The 21,337-nt window shown below is 42.0% G+C and overlaps 1 protein-coding gene across 2 annotated transcripts in view; it reads left to right on the top strand.

Moving 5' to 3' along the window:
• The window catches only part of LOC117775690 (SH3 and PX domain-containing protein 2A-like), a 49,065-nt gene extending 31,885 nt beyond the window's left edge, over positions 1–17,180 (top strand). Inside the window, exons 8-14 of one of the 2 annotated variants that reach the window (XM_034609049.1) lie at positions 6,513–6,626; positions 9,077–9,160; positions 12,649–12,766; positions 12,867–13,195; positions 13,354–13,403; positions 13,921–14,040; positions 14,250–17,180. In XM_034609049.1, coding sequence (XP_034464940.1) covers positions 6,513–6,626; positions 9,077–9,160; positions 12,649–12,766; positions 12,867–13,195; positions 13,354–13,403; positions 13,921–14,040; positions 14,250–16,172 — 2,738 coding nt within the window. In that variant the 3' untranslated portion in view covers positions 16,173–17,180. The remainder of the gene's footprint in view (positions 1–6,512; positions 6,627–9,076; positions 9,161–12,648; positions 12,767–12,866; positions 13,196–13,353; positions 13,404–13,920; positions 14,041–14,249) is intronic. The other variant, XM_034609050.1, reaches the window with a different exon arrangement.
• Positions 17,181–21,337: the final 4,157 nt, after the last annotated feature.

The raw sequence follows: 21,337 nt of genomic DNA, 5'->3' as shown, positions 1-21,337 counted from the left end.
AAGATAGGAAGTACTAATGACCGTCTCGAGAAATCAACCTTATCCTGTATTTTTAGAGATGGAAACTCGGATGGTGCTACTTCTCCGACCTCTCAACCTTCTTTATATTCCTCCATCTTGCTGATACAGGCAGAGAAAATGAAGAATGTGATCAGGAACAGTATTAACCGGCACAAACAGTTGTAATAATAGTGAACAGAGATCAGCCTGTGGAGCCAAAAAGGTGCCCCCCCCCCCACCCTCGCTCAAGAATTGACCATTGAGTCAAAGCAGGGTTTTAAGGTGTGGGCTTTTCAGACACTCAAGGACTGCTGTGTCTCCAAATCAGTGGAGCCTATAGAGAGCGCACAAGCTGTGGGCTGTAGCTGCGTTCAGCCCATGAGGGGATCCTTTCAGAGGCTGGGAGGGAGTCAAGGTCGATCCTTAGGTCAACATTCGCTCTTGAAAGTCGTTTTGTGTCGTTTTTACGCCTCCTCCCCCCTCGTACCAGAGCCACCCAGGTAAATTGAAACCTCCATTTTTTTTTTTTTTTTTGGGGAAAACTGGAAGAGTGTGTATTGGGCTGGATACGTTCCCCCTTTGTGCTTTGATTCCCGATCTACAGTTAATAAATACAGGAGCTAGAAATGAATGGGGTTCTCTCCAGCTCTGCTCAACAGTGGTGTCAAATGTCTGAAGTAGTGCTGAGCCACCGCATTCCTCGTCAATTCAGGCCCGGGAAAAAAAAGCCTCCTCGTGCTGCTGAATCTGTGGTTCTCATATTTACGCTGGATATGTAGAAATCTTGTGTGAGTGTTACATAGTGACTCCACAGCCCCAAAACAAAGTTGCTTTTGAATTTCAGCACAGTTTAAGAGTTTGTCTGGATGATAAATGAACGATAAAATTAACGTTACACTGTCAACATTGCCTTTGCCTGGGAATCAGACCTGGTTGACTGTATGTATAGATTGAGGTTTTATTTCATAGGTTATACAGTCACTATTTGAGCGACCCGAAAAGGCATAAATCTAGTTTCTTGTTGCAGCTGAGAATCTGCTGTTGATTACAGTAAAGTGAAGAGCGGCTCTTAAAGCTGATAGAGTTTCCAGATGGTAGAAACTGTATGAGAGACAAACAGCTCAGAAATGCTGCTCGCTCTCATCTTATGTGCATCCACTGTATTTGCAAATGTACATTTTGAGTGGAGCTCCATAAAAGTCTGGAGTGGGAATCTGTTTACATATCTCATCGTCTCTGTGCAGGAATATCTATCACAGTAGCTTTGTTTCCATCTCGCATTTCCACGCGGCTGCAAAGCGCTCAGGTTGCATTACCCACATTGATTTTTCTTCATTAACCAAGCAAGATCTTGGTTTTCTAAATGCATTGCTCAAAAAGTGGTCTTGAGGTTTTTTTGGCATATTTTATGACCGTTTGACGGAGCAGACCCGCTGCTTCCTCCTGTTTCCAGTCTTCGTTTTAAGCTAAGTTAACTGGCTGTTGGCCGTAGCCTTAAATGTAATGGACAGAAAGTGAATAAGTGCATTTTCCATGTCAAACTTTTGCTTAAATCTGGATCTGTATGTTTTCTGTCATCTAAATTAAGCTGACGTCATTGTCTTCCCATTTCAAATTATGGAATTGAAAGAAAACAGACATTTGACCTGATTTGACCGAGTCGGGCCACAGAGACATACATTTACTTGCCCTCTGCTCAGCTTAAAACCTCCAGTTTTTCATGATTATTGTAGCACATTACAACAGTGTTTTAAAGACGGAGTGTTTTGCTTCTTGCTTTCCAAGGCATGAGGTTGAGATGTCCACTATAGAGGGTCGGGGGTTTGGTTCTTGCCTTATGCAATCACTGCTAAGGAGACACAAAGCTTGACTTTGCTCAAATCCAGTAACTAGCTATGATTATTTTCTTTCTTAATGTTTAGTTGTCCTTTGCCTCTTTGTGGTTAAAGTCAACAGCAGCTTTCCAAGATAAAAAAAAAACAATGACAGATGACACACAGGTGCTGGTAATGTACAGGTGCAGCTTTGTAATGTATGTCTATGATCGCCGCTGTGGGAACCAAGACAAGCCGGTGGAACAAAATGAATCAAATGCACAGACACACGTGTACTGGTACAAATATTTCAAGACATAAAGTCTATTTCCCTTCACCTTTGTTCCTCCCACATCTGCACAGATAATTCCTGCCTTCCGGAAACGAAGGAGGAGAGAACATGTTCCTGCTCTAATCTTATTTCCATTATGCGGCTGAATCCACAACTTGATTCACTCGCGCCGCAGGAGCATCACTGTTGAATTTCATTATGTCTGACTAGAGATTTTAAAACCCAACACCACAGGGGTGAAGCCCTCGGGGTCACACAGTGGTAAAATGAAGTTTTACTAAATTTCAGAAGACAATGCAGACTTATCAACAGGATTTCAGAGAAATGTTAGGCATTATGTGAGGAGACTCACGAAACAGCTGTTACTTTTGTAATCACTTAAGCTGAAGGTCTGTGTCATCATGATGAATGTACAATTGATAATCCTGTAAAAATTAAGTTGAGAAATATTATACAGAACAAATTACCATATCTGACAGTAATGGGTGGAAATCTCAAGTCTTAAGGCCTTTGCACTTAAACAGCGACTCAAATAAACGGCACAAAATATCAAATTTCAACATACCTGACTTCACATTAAGCGCGATTCAGTATAGCGAACAAATTATAATGATAAAATATTCATCCCTCTGGAAAAGAAGGTTTAAATTGACATCAAGTGACTGATCTTGTGCTTTTACTTGGTGAACTTGTTGATTTTCACTGGTTCAGGAGCTTAAACTGTTTCACAGCCGTTTCAGGACGTACAGTATTTCAGGATGTCTGCCGGATAGTTCGAAGAAAAGCTGAAGCATCTGGCACCAAGATCATAGTTTTTCATTTGACTAAGGTCAAGGTGTTTGTAAACAGTCCCAGCTCGGTTCATACATTTTCTTCGATAGGAGTTGGGTCACCGTTTGCTTCATCGTAGCTTATTGTTTGCAAGACTAACATAACTGTGAACAATGGTTTTAAACAAATATATGAAATAAATCAACAAATATACATTTTATATCAGACTGTATTGAAGAGGAAGATGTTCTTCTTCTACTGCTTCAAGATGTGACCCTCTCGCCAACTGATTCGATTGTGATTGGGTAGATGGGTGTCAGAAGCGAAACCGTGGAAAAAATGTTTCTAGCTCTGGAAAAGTAAAAGCCGCCATGTCGCTCAGGGAAATTCTGTCACTGATGTGAAAGCTTGTATTGATACAAGTTCACACATTTTATTAACTTAACCTCCAGAGGTTTTGTGATTTTTGTATTTTTTGACACCCTTTTTTTCATATGGACTAAGGAGCTGGTTTTGTGCAATATTTAATCACGCTGAGTTAATGCATGAGATGAAATACATGAAGCAGGCTCTCATTCAGACGTGTTATTTTTCTCCAGTATACTTCACACGAGGTAATTACAACCGTTCTGTTAGAAACCTGCAGTGACCAGGAAATCAACACTTACAAATGTGTGCGTTATGTTTTTTATTGCTTCTTCTGAGGTTCAGTGAACTCAGCCTAAGCACCTGCCATATGGGACGATGGTTGAAAAATCCAGGCGGGTCAGGCCCAGCCACTACTAACAGCATATATTTACTCAGGCCTGTTGGAGGGACAGCTCGTCTTTGCTGCGTATGTATATGTAGACTCGCAGCCAAGTGCACTCAATTAAATCACATTCCTACACCTTATTCTTATATTTGCTTACACTTCTACAAGTGTCAGTTTACCGAGGTGAAAATGACATTTCTCCCCACTCAGCTAGCATGTGTGAAAATGTCAGTTTGCAGATGTAAGGTTTTTTTTTTCCCGTCAGTGAGTTGACACAGGTCTTTTAACTCCTGCCCAGCTGACCTCTCTCTGTAATGTTCAATTTAAATTCAGGTACCGTTGACGGAGATTGATGGTCATGTGACATAACACATCAGATTCAAACGACCAAATGAAGTATGGCAAGTTTTTGTAGAATTTGGTTGTTTAGAATCAGGATGTCGGTGTAATTAACAAGCACAAGGCTACATTTTTTGTGTTTCGGAGCTCTGTCTGATTTACACAGGCTTTTGTTCAAGCCGCGGCGTCGGTGCAAAGACTGAGCACATTACATGGTTTGTTTCATCTCTGAGTCTGAGCCAACAAGATGCTCAGAGCCAGACACTAACAGCCTGCACACGCCCTCACTGTGAAAAATAACCCCGCTGTTCAGCTGATGACTTTATTTTGGCTTAGCAGCTTTATCAATTAAATATAGCATCCCCTACATGAATCACAGATATAGCACTTGTAAGTAAAAAGTCCTGGAAATGTTTTCTCTTTCTCTGAGTCGAGCATTTTGGCTCTCATCATGTCTCTGGTTCTTCGAGATTCCAGCTAAATTTCATGGAAAGACCGGGTATCAATTTGATTCAGGAACGTTTTTGGGGGCTGCCAACATTACAACATTTTTTTGTAACCTTAATTACAGCGTGAAACAGGCTGAGAAAAGTGTTCTGATACCAAATCCTACGGGCGTGCTCGCAGACGTCAATAAATTATAGTGAAATCAGGACCTCTTTAAATATAACGGCAGGTTAAAGCATTGTTCAGTTTTGGCACAACAAGGATCTCCGCTCTGTTTAGCTGGGAAGATGTCACGATCCAGCCTGGGTGAAATTTCAAATGGTCTCTGACTTAACAAAATAATCTCTCTACATGAAACAGATTCAGTTTAACAGAAAGAAAGAAGTCATTAAGACAGATTAAACAGTCATCTTTGTCTTCTTATATTCTGTAAAGGCCTTTTAATTGCAAAATCCTTATTAGTTAATATCAGGCATCAGCTCCTCCTCCTGGGGTCAAACAAAAGTATTATGTAAATTCTTTCCAGAAACATATATGTAAACATATATAGTCAGATATATATTTATTTTCAGTACTTTATAAATTAATACACATATTTCGAGTTTATGCATGGGAAGAACTTTTACCATATTCTTATCCATGAATTTTCCAGCCTATGACTGTGCTGTTATTCGTTATCTGTTATATATATATCAAGGCATTTCCAACACATACATACATAAATACGTATATTTATATATGTATTATTTATATACTACATGCAGATGAATCGCACTTGCCAAATATATGTAAGTAGTAATAAGTTGTAATTTCCATATTATCATCCTATAAATTTACCTCATGCTTTACCACATCATTACTTAAGAAACACAATTTTCTTTTTCTGTTCCCGTCTAACATTTCATATTCTGCTTCTTTTTATTAATTGTGTTCAAATAAACTACCTCATAACACAGTATTTCTGTAGGAAAATGTACACTTGAGGTTTGGACCAGCTGTGATGGAACACTCCTCTTTATGGGCTACTCAGACAGCTGTCAGCCATATTTAATCCCCGTTACCACAACAAATAGCCTAAGTGTGGCCACACGTGCACCATAGCACCGTGTCTGTGCCAGCTTTGTCATTTAGGTCTCCTGCCGAGAGCTGACACGGCCTCACAAACTTGGGGGGGGACTTTTTTCCCTGCACATTTAAAATGTCATGGTCGTTCCATTTGTCATGAAGCTGGATCAGAATTTCAAGTAAAACATTGCTGAGTCGGTGCTTCTCTCCAGCAGAGGCATTTATCATAAAGCAGATGTGAAAGAAATGTTGTCATTCCCACAGGAATGCACTCAAATTGGCTGCAAAATCACTGCTCTGGCTCTTAACAGGAGTTCAGCACTGTCCTGCCCACTGAACTCATCACTGACCCTGATAAAACGCAGGTTGATCAAGACCCTCTCATGAGTGGAGCTGCAGCCAGGCAGTGTTTCCCTCCCAAGTTCTTAGATCTCACTGTGGTTATAGATTCTCTTGACAACACAGTCAAGTTCCTGACGTTTATCTCATCCCCTGTGGTTTGAGATCTTTTATCAAATCAAGACTTAATGATTAAAACAAAGATGCAGATCAGATGTGGTTTTTAAGAGTTTTATTTTGTGCATTTGTTTTTTGTTGCAGGAAATTTGTCACAGATTAAAATTCTTAAGCAAATATTCTAGACTTCAGATCTTTAATTGCGTTTTAAAAGGTGCTATATAAATAAAGTTTATTAGTATAAGTAGTGATAGTGGTAGTAGTAGTTTTAATAGTATTATGAATACTCTTCACATACACACTTTAAGCCATACCTACAGTATCTTGGTAATGCATCTGTGCAAATATAATTATCATGTATGTGCAATACTGTTTTACTATTTTGTTTACATTGTACATATATCGATCTTTTACATGTCCTTGTGTTTGCGTTGTATTTTTTTCTTATTTATTCAAAAACAACTCTTATTGTATGATGTGTTTGTTAAACATCCTGTATATGAAGCACCTGAATGTATTTTATTTTATCTACATATTATTGCCGGTAGTCTTCATCCTCTCCATGTTCCCACAGGTTGGTGGTTTGTCAGCACCGCAGAGGAGCAGGGTTGGGTCCCTGCCACCTATCTCAACTCCCACAGTGGCACACGGGATGACTTGGAGCTCGGCGCCTCTAAAGCTGGAGAAGGTAAGTCACTGCTAAGTCCCTGTGACCACCAGCCCCGCCCACACTCTCAAACACAACCACACACAGAAACACAAGCAAACAAACTGTCAAATGTCCACACACAGACGCCACCTTTGCCCTCAATCCTCTCGTCTCTGATCTGTGTCAAAATGGAGCAAACTCGCCCCCCCCCCTGCTCCACCGCGGCCGGCCTACGCTAACGTCTGACGCCAGGCCGGCGTGAACACCTCTCTCTGTCTGCCTGCCATCATAAGCATGGCCGAACAGAGTGGAGATTCAGGGCTGGTCAAACAGCAAGGAGGAGCGACCAGACCACAGCCAGAGTGATGAGCTGTACAGTAATGCACTGTGCAGTACAGATCCAGAGCAACATGAAGTGAAATGACCTCCGTGGAGTGAGCTCATGAAAGAGACGTGTGTTCCCATCGGCATTAAGGAATGAATCACGAGAATAATTCAGGAGTTGTACTCTTTATATTATAGTTAGCGTTAACGAATTATGTTGTATATTTTGCTTTTCAGCATTAATTGCTGAAATATTTCAGTTCTACGGTTTCTGCAGGTTTCAACAAGTTAAATTTAAGACTTTTTAAGACCTTTTTAACAGCATTATTATTTCAATTTAAGTTCTGTTACACTTCTGGAGTTGCAGAAGCTGACATTGTTAGTGGAGAGTGGGTCACGCCGGGGCCGGACTTTTGTGACGCTTCAAATTTGTTCTCAAGTCAGATCTCATTGCACTTTAATTTACCCAAGTTAGAACTTCTCTATTAGATGAAAGTAATGTTAACAAAAGGAGAGGAGACACCATGTTGGTCCAAGCACCACATTGCAACACATTAGCTGGGTGTTATAGTGGTTGTTGGTTCCAGGTTGGTTTTGCAATATCAATGCAGCAATGTTTCCCAAAATCAAGTTTAAAAGAAAATTTAAGGTAACATCAACGTAAATTTATCATAATTTCTAATCCTAAAATTCAGATTGTTGGATTATGTAAGAACCTGCAGAAAACCTGAGAACAGCGGACTGTAGCGTAAACGTTTTGTTAACTTACTGGAGTCAGAGACGGATCCAAAACCCTGATAAGAAACACACCCATGTAGAGTTTGCTTTGCCAGATTATAAATGCCGACATGTGAAGCTGAAATCCGCGTCCAAATCTCACAATCACCTCGACAGTGCTGTCAGACGTCGTTATCAAACCATTTAAGAGCAACTCAAGCCGTCTGATTCCGTAATATCGCTGGAGAAAGCATTTTAATCTCCGGGCAATAAAGCTCAATTAGTGTCAGATACTCCGATTTTGACGGGGAGAGCAGCCACTGCAGCTACGCTGTTTTATTTATATGCAGCATTTTGTTAGAGAAAATCCAACAAAACTGGAGGCCCGGGAATAATTAAGTTGTGTATCACACTTCCAAACAAACATCAAGATTTTCCGGCACCCGGGCCAAAACATATTTTTGCTGCACAGTTGTTGTACGCTATAACAATGGGAACATGGATCCCCTCGGTGTTGTATGTGTTCTATGGAGGGAGAGAGACCAAACTGTTTTTTGCAATATGTGCAGTATGCTAAAATGACTTCTACTCCGAGTTTGGATCAACAGAATACACGTTTAACAAAACATTTCAATGGGTACCCACGAACACAAATAGGCACACATACCTATAGTAAATGCAAACGTCTGCACGGAGCACTCCTCTCTGCTCAGTCAGAGGTGGCTGCAGTTTGCTGCCAGGGGGTTTTCGGAGGACAATCTGTCAGTGTAATTAGTGTTTATGTGACTAGCCAGTCATGGGAATGGCATGAATCTCGTAAAAGATCTCTTTGTCAGTCCTGTGGTCTTCTGCAGCCTGTGCCACCACATTGTCACAGAAACAAAGAAAGTTGCTGGAAAACTAGAGTCGAAATTCATGTTAGTTTTCTTTCGCAACACCAAAAAACAAGATTCGGGTGAAAGCTCAGATGGCTTCAGATGTGACTGTTTGGAAACAGATCCCTAATAACCCTTATACATCTAAATATGTGAGCAGCCACATGCAGACCTTCTTAAGGCGCACGACTCCAACCAACCAGCGGCACCCTCAGCTGCTCCATTAATTGGCTGGCATTCCTGCAGCAATGTGTGTCCCAGATGCTCTAACACGACAGGATGAGAAAGCCACGCTAACAGCATCCTAATTACAAGCCACAGAGAAGATGTCTTGGTTTAACACTTCCTCTGTAACAACCCCTCCCCATCCATTCATCCATGCACTCTAACTGTCCACCATGTTTTGCTTTGTGGTCTTGTTTTTATGTCTCTCCATGTAGCTAATAATGGTCAGAGCCCATGTCATTTGTGTGCTGTGTGTTTTTTGTGTAACATTTGTGCTCGCTGCTCATGTCTCCCGTGTTTGTTTGTTTGTCTGTCGGTGTCTGGTCGCCATGTGTGTGTGTCTGTCAGTTACTAAGCGACATAAGGCTCATCTGAAGAGGCTGGACCGGAGATGGACGCTGGGGGGTGTCATCAGCAGGCAGCAGAGCCGAGGTGAACTGAGACAAACGCTGCGTCTGCACCTCCCTCTTCCCCCTTTTTTGTCATCGCTCCCCTCGTCCCGCTCCACGTGCACATATTTGCTCAGCCTTGTGTCCTGTGTTGTCTTCCATTAAATGCATTCATCATGAGCCACAGCCTTCCACAACTAACCCACTGATGTTAATATGAAATGAGCTTTGAAAGCAAAGGTGAAATCAGCTTTATATGCAGCAATCATCGATGCTAAACTCAAATTATACCACAGAATAACAGAATAAGTGTTTTCATTATAATTAAGGACCGTGTGCCAAAACCAATCTTCTCAGGAATATACTACCAGCTCATCTGAAAGTAGTTGCGTAATAGACTGTGGAATGCCTGATGCTGCATTTCAGAGCCATGTTTTACTTTTTTATGAGCAAATGAAGTGTGTACGTAATTTGCTAATGAGTGTATGCTTTAACAAAGTGTGGCAAAAACACAGATTTATCCTGCTGTCGTGTGGATCGCAAACATCATCGAGATAAACAAAGAGTGGTATTAATCACGCAGTTAGCGAGAGAATCACGTTCTCTATCACAGACCTGCACATGTTCTTCCCACTAAGGCCAATGTTATTTTCACTGGAGATGCATTTGGATGGCTGACAGAGGAGTGAGGATAGGCTATTGAGTTCAGCCCAAACTTTGCGCTTGGCAGTGGATGCTGCTCTCTGGAGTGGAGCGAGAGTTGTTTCCACCCCAGGACAGAAATTCTGCTTTGCGTTTAAAAAAAGAAAAAAAAAAGAAGGAGAGAGAGTTTTGCTGACTCCACAGAAATAATTTATAACACCGATGCAGGCGATGCATGTTGTGGTTAACATAACATCTGATTCAGAGTTTCCCTTTTGTCGCACCGCTGGATGTTGTTTGAAGGAGGTTGGTGAGAGGAAAACATTCGACCAGCCTCGACACAAAGAGGCCGGAAGAAGCGGGCAGAAGGAAAATAAAGAGCACAGAAATATTCTTTCTACCCGTGAAACCTACTGTAGTTCCTGCAAGTAAAGTGAATCACTACCCCCCACCCATTCAGCTCCCGCACAAGCTGGGAAGTGGGTGGAGAAAAGGAAAATGGAATAATGTGTCACCAGAATGTTGATTCCGGTGCGGCAGCTCAGAGGGCAGCGCACAGTGCAGCGCCTTTTCATGTTTGTCCTTCTACGTCCTCTACTTTTTGAACACTCCTCTTTTACTTGTGCCGTCTGTGTTTAGACAGGAATTGCCATAATGACAGGAAATGGGGTCTTTGCTCAGCCTCTTGGCCTCATGGGATTGAATAAATCAGCATGGAGCCTCTGCTCTCCATTATGTGCTGAGTTAGCTGCTGGCTGTCACAAGGCCAAGGACGTTTTTAGGACACTTGCTCGCACCGTGTGCTGGAGCTCGCCTCGGTGAAGAGCCTTTTGTGAATACAAGTAATTCAATGATGACAGAGTGTTTGATATAATGGCACTAATCAGTAGTGCATCGTAGAGATGTGTTAAATGTAACACTTTTTCAGACCATAATGAATGAAATTAAAGACGCGTGTCAAGTGCGACAGATATGAAGGCAGATATGAGTCCCAGAATTAGTAGCCGAGAATGAGAATGACCCTCGAAACATGACATTATCTTTCAAACTACAGGCAGAGACACAGCAGAGAATACTGGATTCTGAAAGTTGTTTTTAGTTTCATACTAATATTTTAACGTATTTAAGGCCTAAAATTTAGATTAAATTATTTTTTAAGACCATACAGAAAACCTGAAGAAAGGTGAGCAATGCAAACCAGGACGATCAGAGCTGATTATAAATATGACATTTGAGTGATGACGGATTAGACTGTGGTGAACCTGGTTTGTTATATTCTGAACACGTGAGACATTTGCAAATGACACTGATGAGTGACGACCGAAAGGAGTCATGGTTGTTCCCAAAGTTCAGTCCCCTCACGCTCCCGCTCTAGGCTGTGAGGCTCACGTTGCTCACTCTGCTCCATCCAGGTTCTCAACTTAACTCTGAAAGTTTTGCCACCTTTTTGGCCTTTTAAGCTCAACACAAAATACAATGCACATAGAAATTGCAAGCTGCTGGTTGCAGTTCATGTTTATTTTGGTACAAGAATGTGCAAACTGATGTGCTTGCAGGATTTGTGGAGTTGTCGACCAGAACTCCACTTGTTCAGTGTATTTACTCAGTCATCAGTTTTATGCTCCTCCCCGACAGTCAAAAACAAAAAGAAGTTGATGGAAACTCTTTGTTTGGTTTGTCCAGACTTCTACTCCCTCTGAAGATTGTCCCAACCTGTAAAGAATAACATTGTGTCTGTCAAAACAAAACTCACATGCCAAATTAAAGCATTATGTTTTTTTTTTACTTGTTCCTCTTGGTTGTTGTGGCCACAAAATAGATCCTGTTTTCATTGTTAGTGTTGGGGGACAAAATCCACATTTCACGAGTTTCATTCTGCAGTTTAAAGGAGTCTGAGGCAGACGAGTCAAGTGGGTCTCCTCAAAACTTAGTCTCTCTCTCTCTCTCTCTCTCTCTCTCTCTCTCTCTCTCTCTCTCTCTCTCTCTCTTCCTCTCTCCCTCTCTCCCTCTCTCCTTCTCCCGGTCCAAATTTCCTCTTTGTGTTTCCACAGACTGTTTCCTGAGCTGTGGTGGAGGGAATTTCATACTAAAAATACTATAATGTTAGAAGACGCCCGTTTGATTTGTTCAGCTCGCATCACTGAAACTCTGTACAAGCTTTGGCTGAAAATTGAAATATATTTTTGCTTAGAAGTCGGACATGGGGAATTAGTTTTGTCCTCCAGTGCTTAAGGAGGGGATCTCTTTGTGGCCAGTATGGAAAGGACACATGTGGTCATGAGAGTATTATTTTAAGAAAGACAGAAATGTGAACCTATCCTGTTTGCAGTATTTGTGTAGGGTAATTTCTCCTACCTTATTAATAGCACACAAGTCTCACAGTGGTCCCATGATAATGATGCTAAAATTACAAGTGATTATTTTATTGCCAAAAATATTCACCCTGGACAGATCACCACCGAGGGGACAATGCTAACCACTGTATCACTGTGCCAAAATGCGATCTGGTAAGACGGCCAAATATTTAGTTTCTAAATAACTGTTATTATTTGCTGCGTTCTCTCAGTTTCACAAAATAAAATTACAGACAAATGTCCGGAGCCAAAGAGCAGTTTCACACGCTGAGCACATCTACTCGCACATCTGGCAGCTGAGCGAACTGCCAGACAGCAGAACAGTTCCAGTTTGTATTAGAGAAAAGATACACCTCTGCTCTGTTAACCTTTATCTCTCTTTGCTGCAGTGTGGTCATATAAACGTAGCAAAGATTTATAGGATATACATTTCCTTCTCCTTTTCTTTTTCCTTCCAGTGATTGTCTTGTTTGAAGAGACTTTACAGCCTTCATGTTCTAAGATGTGTTGTCATTCTCTGCTCTGGCTTTGGCAGAAGAGAAGTACTTAACAGTGCAGCCCTATTCCAGCGAAGGCAAGGATGAAATAGCTTTTGAGAAAGGAGTGATTGTGGAGGTGATTCAGAAGAACCTGGAAGGCTGGTGGTTTATCAGGTAAGACTCTGAACACTTTGCTCCAGATAATGTTGTATTTACTCATTTCATTACAAAAACTGTATTTTTGATCAGTTGTCTTGTTTCTCTTCATCCTCAGGTACAAGGACAAAGAGGGCTGGGCTCCGGCTTCTTACCTGAAGAAGGCGAAGGATGACTTCTCTCCCCGCAAGAAGACCGTCACAGGCCCGGTGGAGATAATTGGAAACATCATGGAGATCAGTAACCTGCTTAACAAGAAACCCCCCGGAGAGAAGGACGTGCAGACTGAAGGTGTCCCAGAGAGCCCCCAGGTGGCCAGGAAGGAGATCAGCTTGCCAATGCCTTGTGCTGAATCCAGCCCAGTTAGTTCCCTCCAGGAAGGAACAAGTAAAGCAGAGCCTGCTTCACCAGCGATAGCTCGCATTGCCCCTCAGCGGGTGGAAATCGGTCAGTCGTGCCACCGTCAATATTTCAGTTTCTGTCATAACTTTGTCAATCTGTAACTGTAAATCACAATTCAAATTTTTAAATCTCATTTCTAAACTGAGGAAATGAAATCACCTAATAAATGTCTATTCTTATTCCTTTCTGTGTTTGTTTCACAGGTTCCCCAGTTCTCCGGCAAAAACCTCCTCCTCGAAGAGATGCAACCCTGGTGAGAGAGTTTAATATTTTACCATTTATTACCTGAGCCAAGGAGGCCAAAAACTACTCAACTGATTTCCATGATATTTTTTGTGGAGGGGTGGGGTGTGACCCAAGGATTAACCCATAAATGTTGGTGGTCAGGGGTCAGATGCAGGGTTTTATCTTCACTTTCTTTAACATTTTTGTTGATTTCTCAGAGAATAATTCATGGATCTTGATGATAAAAAAACAGGTATTTTTATGAAAGTTATATTTATAAGTGTGTAATATTTGGACTACATCCAATAAAAGCATAATCCATAATTTTGTGAATTTAAATGTAGTTTTACAAGGGGACTGTTGGGCCTTGGTGGTTGTATTCTCTAACCCTTCTTCGTGCCATTCTAGTATAATTATGAATTTCGTTATATTTGAAAGTGAGCAGTAATTTATAGGAATTTAAATTAGCAAAGTTTGACCACCTCAAAACCAACAACTAACTATTTAACAGTAATTCTAACGTTGTCCATTTCATTTCTTCCCAGGGATTTCAGTTGCCCTCCCCACCAGAGCCTCCTACAGTTGAAGCAGAGTATTACACCATTGCAGATTTTCAGTCCTGTATATCTGATGGTATCACTTTCAACGGAGGACAGAAAGCAGATGTAAGCGCTCTTATGTAAATGTAAACTTTAGTAACAAGACAATCTTAAACTGAGGTACCAGACATATATCTGTTGCTGCAGCACATGTAGTATTCATCATAGCTGAGTAACAACTCTGCCTTCTTCAAGATAAAATCTAAAACAATCATGACAATGTTTGAAAACCTCTTCATAAAAAGACTGAACTCCTTCTTGAACTTGCATTTTAGGTCATTGAGAAGAACTCTGGTGGCTGGTGGTACGTCCAGATAGGAGAGAAGGAGGGCTGGGCTCCCTGCTCCTACATTGATAAACGCAAGAAGCCCAATCTGAATCGCAGGACGAGCACCCTGTGCCGCCCTAAAGTACCACCCCCAGCTCCGCCTGTCAAAAAACAAGACTCAGCAGAGACCGCACCTCCCAGCAGCCCCGGGTCTGAAGCTCCAGAGTCGCCCTCGTCTCCTGGGAGGCCCGTGTATGAAGAGCCAGAGTATGATGTTCCCGCCATCGGTGATCTGGACCTGGAGTCTGAGTTTGAGTTTTTGAGAGGAGAGGGTTCCTTGGTGGATGCAAAGAATGAGGACACTTCCTCTGATAAGGGATCCCATCTCTCCTCCAAACCTTCTCCTGCTTCATCGCTGCACAGCGCCTCCTTCAAGATGGGGGAGTCATTTGAAGACGGCCGCGAGGCAGAGGCAGACGGAGAGGAGGAGTGCATCTACGAGAACGAAGGCTTCCGAGCTTTCAGAGACACCCCGGAGCGCCAGTGCAGCAAAGACTCAAATTCCTCCAAGACAAGTGTCTTTTCAGAAACTGGCAAGACGGCAAACCCGATTTCAGGTGGATGGAGACTTGCAAAGAACAGGCTCAAGATCGACTTGAATGGGAGTCCATTTTCGACCAAGGCTGAGGAGGCATCCAGTCCAAAATCTGCCTCCACTGAATCCACCCCAGATCTGTCCAGACCTAAGAAAGACCAAGAGGACAGCAAGCCATCCTCTCCCACCAAATCCTCCACTAAACTGAAGCCAGTGGTGAGGCCTAAACCACATCTAACCAAGGCCTCCAGTGCTGAAAAGATGGACATCAGCACCTTGAGAAGACAGCTGCGGCCAACAGGGCAGCTGAAGAACGGCACCAAAACTAAGGGGGAGGACTCTGAGACGGCTTCGGTCATCTCTTCTGAGGACTCCTTCTCTTCTCAGAGCACATCCGATCTCTCCTCCATCTACTCTAAAGGCAGCCGCGGAGACTCAGACCTGGAAGGCTGCAGCCTGTACCGCACCACAGATCCCTACGAGAAACTCCAGGAGACTGAGGTCAGTTTCCCCGCTGGAGTCGAGGTGGAAGTGGTGGAGAAGCAGGAGAGTGGCTGGTGGTATATCCGCTGGGGAGATGCAGAGGGCTGGGCTCCAACTTACTTCCTGGAGCCCGTCAGGCAGCAAGATGACACTGTGGGGTCTGAATCTGATGGCACCCCGACTAAACCTGGAAGCCTCAGCAAGTCCAACAGCCTGGAGAAGAATGAACAGAGGGTGCAGGCGTTGAACAACATCAACCAGAACCTGAAGAAGGTCACCCCTCCCATCCCCTCCAAGCCGCCGGGTGGCCTCTCCAAACCCACCGGCCTGTTTGGTTCACGAAAGCAGAACAACACCAAACAGCAGCAGGTTGTCAGACCTCAGTCTGTCTTCATATCGGCCCCGATCAGGGATGGGCCCAGCCCTTCTGGCTCCCTCAGGAGAAACGAGTCCCTCAACTCCACGGACCACCCTCGTGCCAGCCCCACGGTGCGACGCAACGCCTCCTTTGGCACTGTCCCACGCAGCTTGGGGCCAAACAACATAGCATTACCCATCAGGAACAGATCTGCTACCGGTAGCTCTGAATCCCTCGGCCTTAGCGCTCCGAAGAATGCCCTCCCTGTATCCACGGTGAGGCCCAAGCCCCACATCATCCACAATAACCTCAGAGAGGTGTATGTCTCCATAGCAGATTACCATGGCGACGAGGAGACCATGGGCTTTCCCGAGGGGACGAGTCTGGAGGTCCTGGATAGGAACCCCAATGGATGGTGGTACTGCAAGATTCTGGACAATGGCCGACCAAGGAAAGGATGGGTTCCCTCAAATTACCTCGAGAAAAAGCGCTAGCGCTCATTGTGGAGCTGGCTGAACTCTTAACATTCATGTAAAGACTACTCAGAGAGATGCATTTATTTTGTGAAAAGGGCGTTAAGTAAGGATGGAGATCTTACCCGGTACTTTTGCCAAAATGAGCAGCCAGATCAAATTGTGACTTAAAATGAGTCGACGTGATACAGATGCCTGAGACGTTGCATCAGCGGCAGTATAATGGGACTTGGCGACACAGACGAAGAGAACAACAGAAAACCGAAGAGCGATTACGTGCTATTCTTCAGCGGTTTAACTTTAACTTGAAATAAGATGCCATTTTGTGTCCACTCCTTGAAGCTCTTTCTCTGTACGTTTATAATGTATTTTTTAAAAACCTTTTAAGCATTTAAAGCTTATTGCATGTTTGAAATGATTCATTATACTGACGATGCCTTGAGCTGTTGAGATAAAACGTTTTTCTCCTCCTTCCTTTACAGAAAATCTCAGTTGTTGCCAAAGCTGCTTAGTCTCATTTTGGTGCTGTCTGTTTGCATGTTTTTTTTATATCGCTTTATACTGTATGTCACCTTTATGTGAAATATTTTATCCATTTAATTGTTTAATATTGTCCTAATGAAACATTTCGTGAGCATCTCCGATTTTCACAGCCTTTTTTCTTAAATTGGAAAAAAATCCCTCAAATCTCCCTTGAAACTTTGTATCCTTAAAATGTCTTTTTTATACACATTTTTATCCAAAATTGAACTTTCCCCTCACACCCTTGAAAATCATATTTATTCATTACCTAAATATTGTATTATTACTTATTCTATTTTATTGTATTTTTACTGATTTAAAAAAAATCACAACAGTTTAAACATTTCTCAGAACTGCTCTATTAATCTGAAATAACATTTTGAATTTCTGCTGGGCAGTAAATTTGACATAACTCTGGCGGTGCTCACTTTTGTTTTATGTTAACTGTGTGACCAGTGATAACTGAAGTGCCAAAAGAAAGAATTTAATAAATGCACTTTTGAACAATTATTAGTACTTTCTTCTTTAAAATGTCTTTCTTGTGATTACTGTTTACCCACATTATATGTATTTATTCTATGTTTTCAATTTAAATTACACTATGTATGGTTTTTGTTTGATATAGTTTAGTTTAGCTCGTCCCCAGACTATTGTAAAAGTACTGGAATACAAGTAATCAAGTACATGATTTGGACCATTTTGTTTACAGTATTCTCATGTTCCAGATATGATTGGAAGGTTTCTCAGATTTGAAAATTAAAATATTCCTGCAAACATTTTAATTACAGATAAAGTTACGCATGTGCAAATTATACAACTGCAAAACTTTATTACACATTCACTAAGTTGAATTTGTGAGAATTTTTTTCCCCTTTACAAATTAACACATTTAAATATGTGAATGCAATTTATTTACATGCACACAAAAGGTAAGTATGGAATTATTGGTCAATATTGTTTGACTCTGTAAAATACAGGTTACATTATCTTGTCCCTTTATACAATGTGAACTCTTAATACTGCTGCATTCTGCGTTCTTTACACAAATCCACAATAATTTCTATTATATTCGATATGAACACACAGCTGGGCATCTACAATTCAACTGGAGTGTAAGAGCAGCTGGATGCTGTTATGTAAATAACTTAGATTACACTTGGTTCCCCGACATCCCTTTTATATCTTCATTTCTTCATTTCTTACCCGTAGCACTGAGCCAGTTAGTGGTGCAAGTGAAACCTGGCAGCTTCTGCTTCAGGAGAACCTGGACATTTGACTTTGGTTTCGATGGCTTTCAGTCTGCGGCTGCTGAGCTGCTTCATTTAGCATCAAGTGGCAAAGCAAAACTTTGAGTTTCCAGCGTGGAGTTGTAATATAATATTGTCACCATCCGCTTTAACCAGAAAAACACCAAGTCAAAACACTGAGGCCGTTTCCCTCTGTCAGACAGTGAAGATGGATAATATATCGGATTTGGTGCCGGAAATATAATACGATTTTCAGCCAATGTAAATTTAATCTGAAACGCTGTTTATGGCTGAAATACCTCCGTCTCACTGCCTGATTTGTTTCCTCAGGATCTCCACACTCATACTAGACTCACTGGTTTGAAACTAAGCTTTGAGTTCCTGTAGCTCATCTGGCTTGTTATGCTGCTGACTGGGTGTGATTGTGTCTTCACTTGCTCGCCTGTTGTTCCTAAATGTAGAGTGAGCTGTGTTTATGTCGTGTTTATTTGAGCTTGCAGTTGACAAATCATAGATGTTAGAAAGAAGGGAAAAGAGATGCAAGGAGTGCAGGTGAGATAAAGACACTTAAGAGTGTTAGAGGTCTAGATATTGAGGTTTTTTTATCAAAAGTCAAAAATGCAGTGTTCATTCTCGACCTTAGAAACTTTAGTTTGTGATTTAAAGTTTGAATGTTTTATGTGCATTGTTTAAAGATATTATACTATAGTATAGTACATTATAGTATAGTATATCATATTATAGTCTAGTATAGTATAGTACAGTGAAATGTGGATGTGGTTTCGTCTGGTTTTTCTGTGTTGTGTGAGGTGTTGTTGTTGCAGCTCTCGGCCACTGGAGGGCAGCAGCACTAAGCACCTCAATGCAGATGGCAGCCTTCACCTCTGTCTTCATCAACACTGCAATTAAATAGTTTGGACATGAAGTCGCTCAATTGACATCTTAGAGCAAAAGTTGCACCTTTTATCATACGTCTCCGCTCAGTCTTTCCCTCGACTCTGAGGAAAAAAGATTTGACTTCACTCTGAACAACAAGAGCTTAAAGCCTTAACAACAACAGAAGGAAGGAATCCCAACACAGACGGTCTGATGTCTGGTTGAAATTCAGAATCGATAGCGTCACGCTTTTGTGGAATACAAATTCGATGCGTTAATAGAAGATGCGTGTGTTTGACCAAACGGCCCCTGAGAAGAGATACCACAGCGCGGCTCCCACGAAGTCTGCCGAGCCTCCGAGGCCCTGGGAAGGCCGGCAGCCAGGTTCACTGAGAGGTCTGAGTGGAAAGTCTGCGCGTACACAGGCACCAGCGAGATGTACTGTATTCATGTCACTTTCACCGACCCTGGACGTGTGTTTCTCCAACACCTCTGAGAACACTTGGCCATGAACGGCATCCACCGCTGTCTGTTTCATGTCCGGACGTCGCGGGCTGTATTCGTGCCTATTGGAGAGCAGCATAAAACAGAGCTGCATTAGAGCCAGGCCCGCGGGGTAGTAAATAACAGATGATGTTCACTCAGGCCAGGTCTACATACCACTACTGTAAACAGTTTCTCTCTGAGTTATAGCTGTTTACTAAAAGCCCTTGCCTTTGCTATTCATATAGTATATGGCAGGATGTTAGTCAAGTATACTACGGAGAAGAGTGATGGTGTTGGGTTCTAAAGCACGAGAGCGATGACTGCCTCTTTCTTCTTTAACTGTTGTCCAATTTGAATTGTCTTGGATAAGAGGTTTATCCATCATCCGGCTTTTGCATAATGTACGTTTTGGGACTTAATGCTCTGTGGCTTAGGGGGTAAAGCGGCTCGTCCACTAACCAGAGGGTCCGTGGTTCCAGCCTTGTCTCCCCTATTCCGCATGCCGAAGTATCCTTGGGCAATATGAGCCCAATTTGCCCCTGACGGCTGTGCTGGCAGTGTATGATTGATATGTGATAGAGAAAGTGCTGCACGTAGATGTATCTGTGTGTGAATGGATGAATGGCACAAAACTGTACTCTGAAGCACTTTGAGAGGTCATCAAGACTAGAAAAGCTCCATATAGATACAGACCATTTACCATCTCATGGGCAGGATTGACTCCAGAGTCCATAATAAAGATTGTAGCTGCAAAATGGAAATGGTCAGTCTTCATTTTTTTATTGCAATCCGAGTCAAATGCCAGAGCGAACAGGAGATAGGTGTATGAAGTGTGAATTTCTTTTTTTCATGAGAAATAATAACAGCCTCAAAGCCAGGGAATCAGACTTAAACTTTATTAACCAAACTGAACATAATTAATACATTCAAAAACAACTTTAAGAATGATTTTTCAACATAGTATAGAAGTCCCATGTCCAGGTATTCAAAGGTACTGAGCTGATTCTCTTGTCCAAAGTGCACAATGCCCACAACCACTCACTTTCTGCTTGGGTTTTGTTTAGATTGTAAATAACTGGTCACATTTGAAACAAGAATTACGACCATAGGGTAACGAGTCACGCTTCTTTACCACAACACAGAGTCAAGATAGAAAGTTAATATGCTCAAGATGGACGAACTGATAGAAATGTCAATTTAAAACACTTTATTCCTTCCTAATATTCCATATTTCAGCGAATTATAATCATTCAAATGTGTCACACTTTGGGAAATGAACTCTCTCTCTGGCAGAGTTAGATTAGAGGATTAATACCACTCTTGTGTTCTATCTGCTAAGTGGCTTTAACTAGCGGGTGGTTAGCTCAGCGTAGCATTCACACAGGAAACACATTGCAGTAGCTCATTCGTTTTAAACCTTCACTGTAGTTCACTTCAGTAAAAGTTGGAGGTTCTTGTAGGTGGGTTGTGTTATGTTGGACAGTCATGCTGGTTGTTAACTCCTCAGTGTTGCCAGATGTATGATAATAATCTTACTTAAACCATAATTTTGCCCTCTGTGCGATCAATAATACACGATGTACGATAATTTGATCATTCTGTGACACTTAGTATTATCAGTTGTAATCTGGATGGTAAAATATGGATCACGTCTGTGTTTGTGCATCTTTTCACATATGACGTCTTCTCAGCCAATCATGCTTGTGATGACGAACCCAAATAGATCAGAACCTTCATTAACGTGTTCATCTACTATCTCAGGTCAAAATGGCTGCTATGAAAAAGGGTCTGAGGTTTTGGCCAAAGCTTGTGAGCACAACACTGACAATTCATCACCTTTAACTTGATTAGTGAAAGAAGCAACATTATCATTGATTTGGAGTTTCGTCATCACCTCTCCAGTCTAAATATAACCTTGCTTTAAGGTTTCTTTGGTCTCCACTTACCCCAGAGGGAAATACCTGGTTTATACAATACTGTTTAGCTGCTGAAGGCTCCACTGTACCAGCCTGTCATGTCTGTCTCCCGTTTGATGCTGGAGGAATATATTTAGGG

The sequence above is a fragment of the Hippoglossus hippoglossus genome, chromosome 15 (genome assembly GCF_009819705.1).
Source record: "Hippoglossus hippoglossus isolate fHipHip1 chromosome 15, fHipHip1.pri, whole genome shotgun sequence".
Lineage (NCBI taxonomy): Eukaryota > Metazoa > Chordata > Actinopteri > Pleuronectiformes > Pleuronectidae > Hippoglossus > Hippoglossus hippoglossus.
The sequence above is the reverse complement of the archived record's forward strand: the minus strand, read 5'-3'. Positions and strand labels throughout refer to the sequence as shown.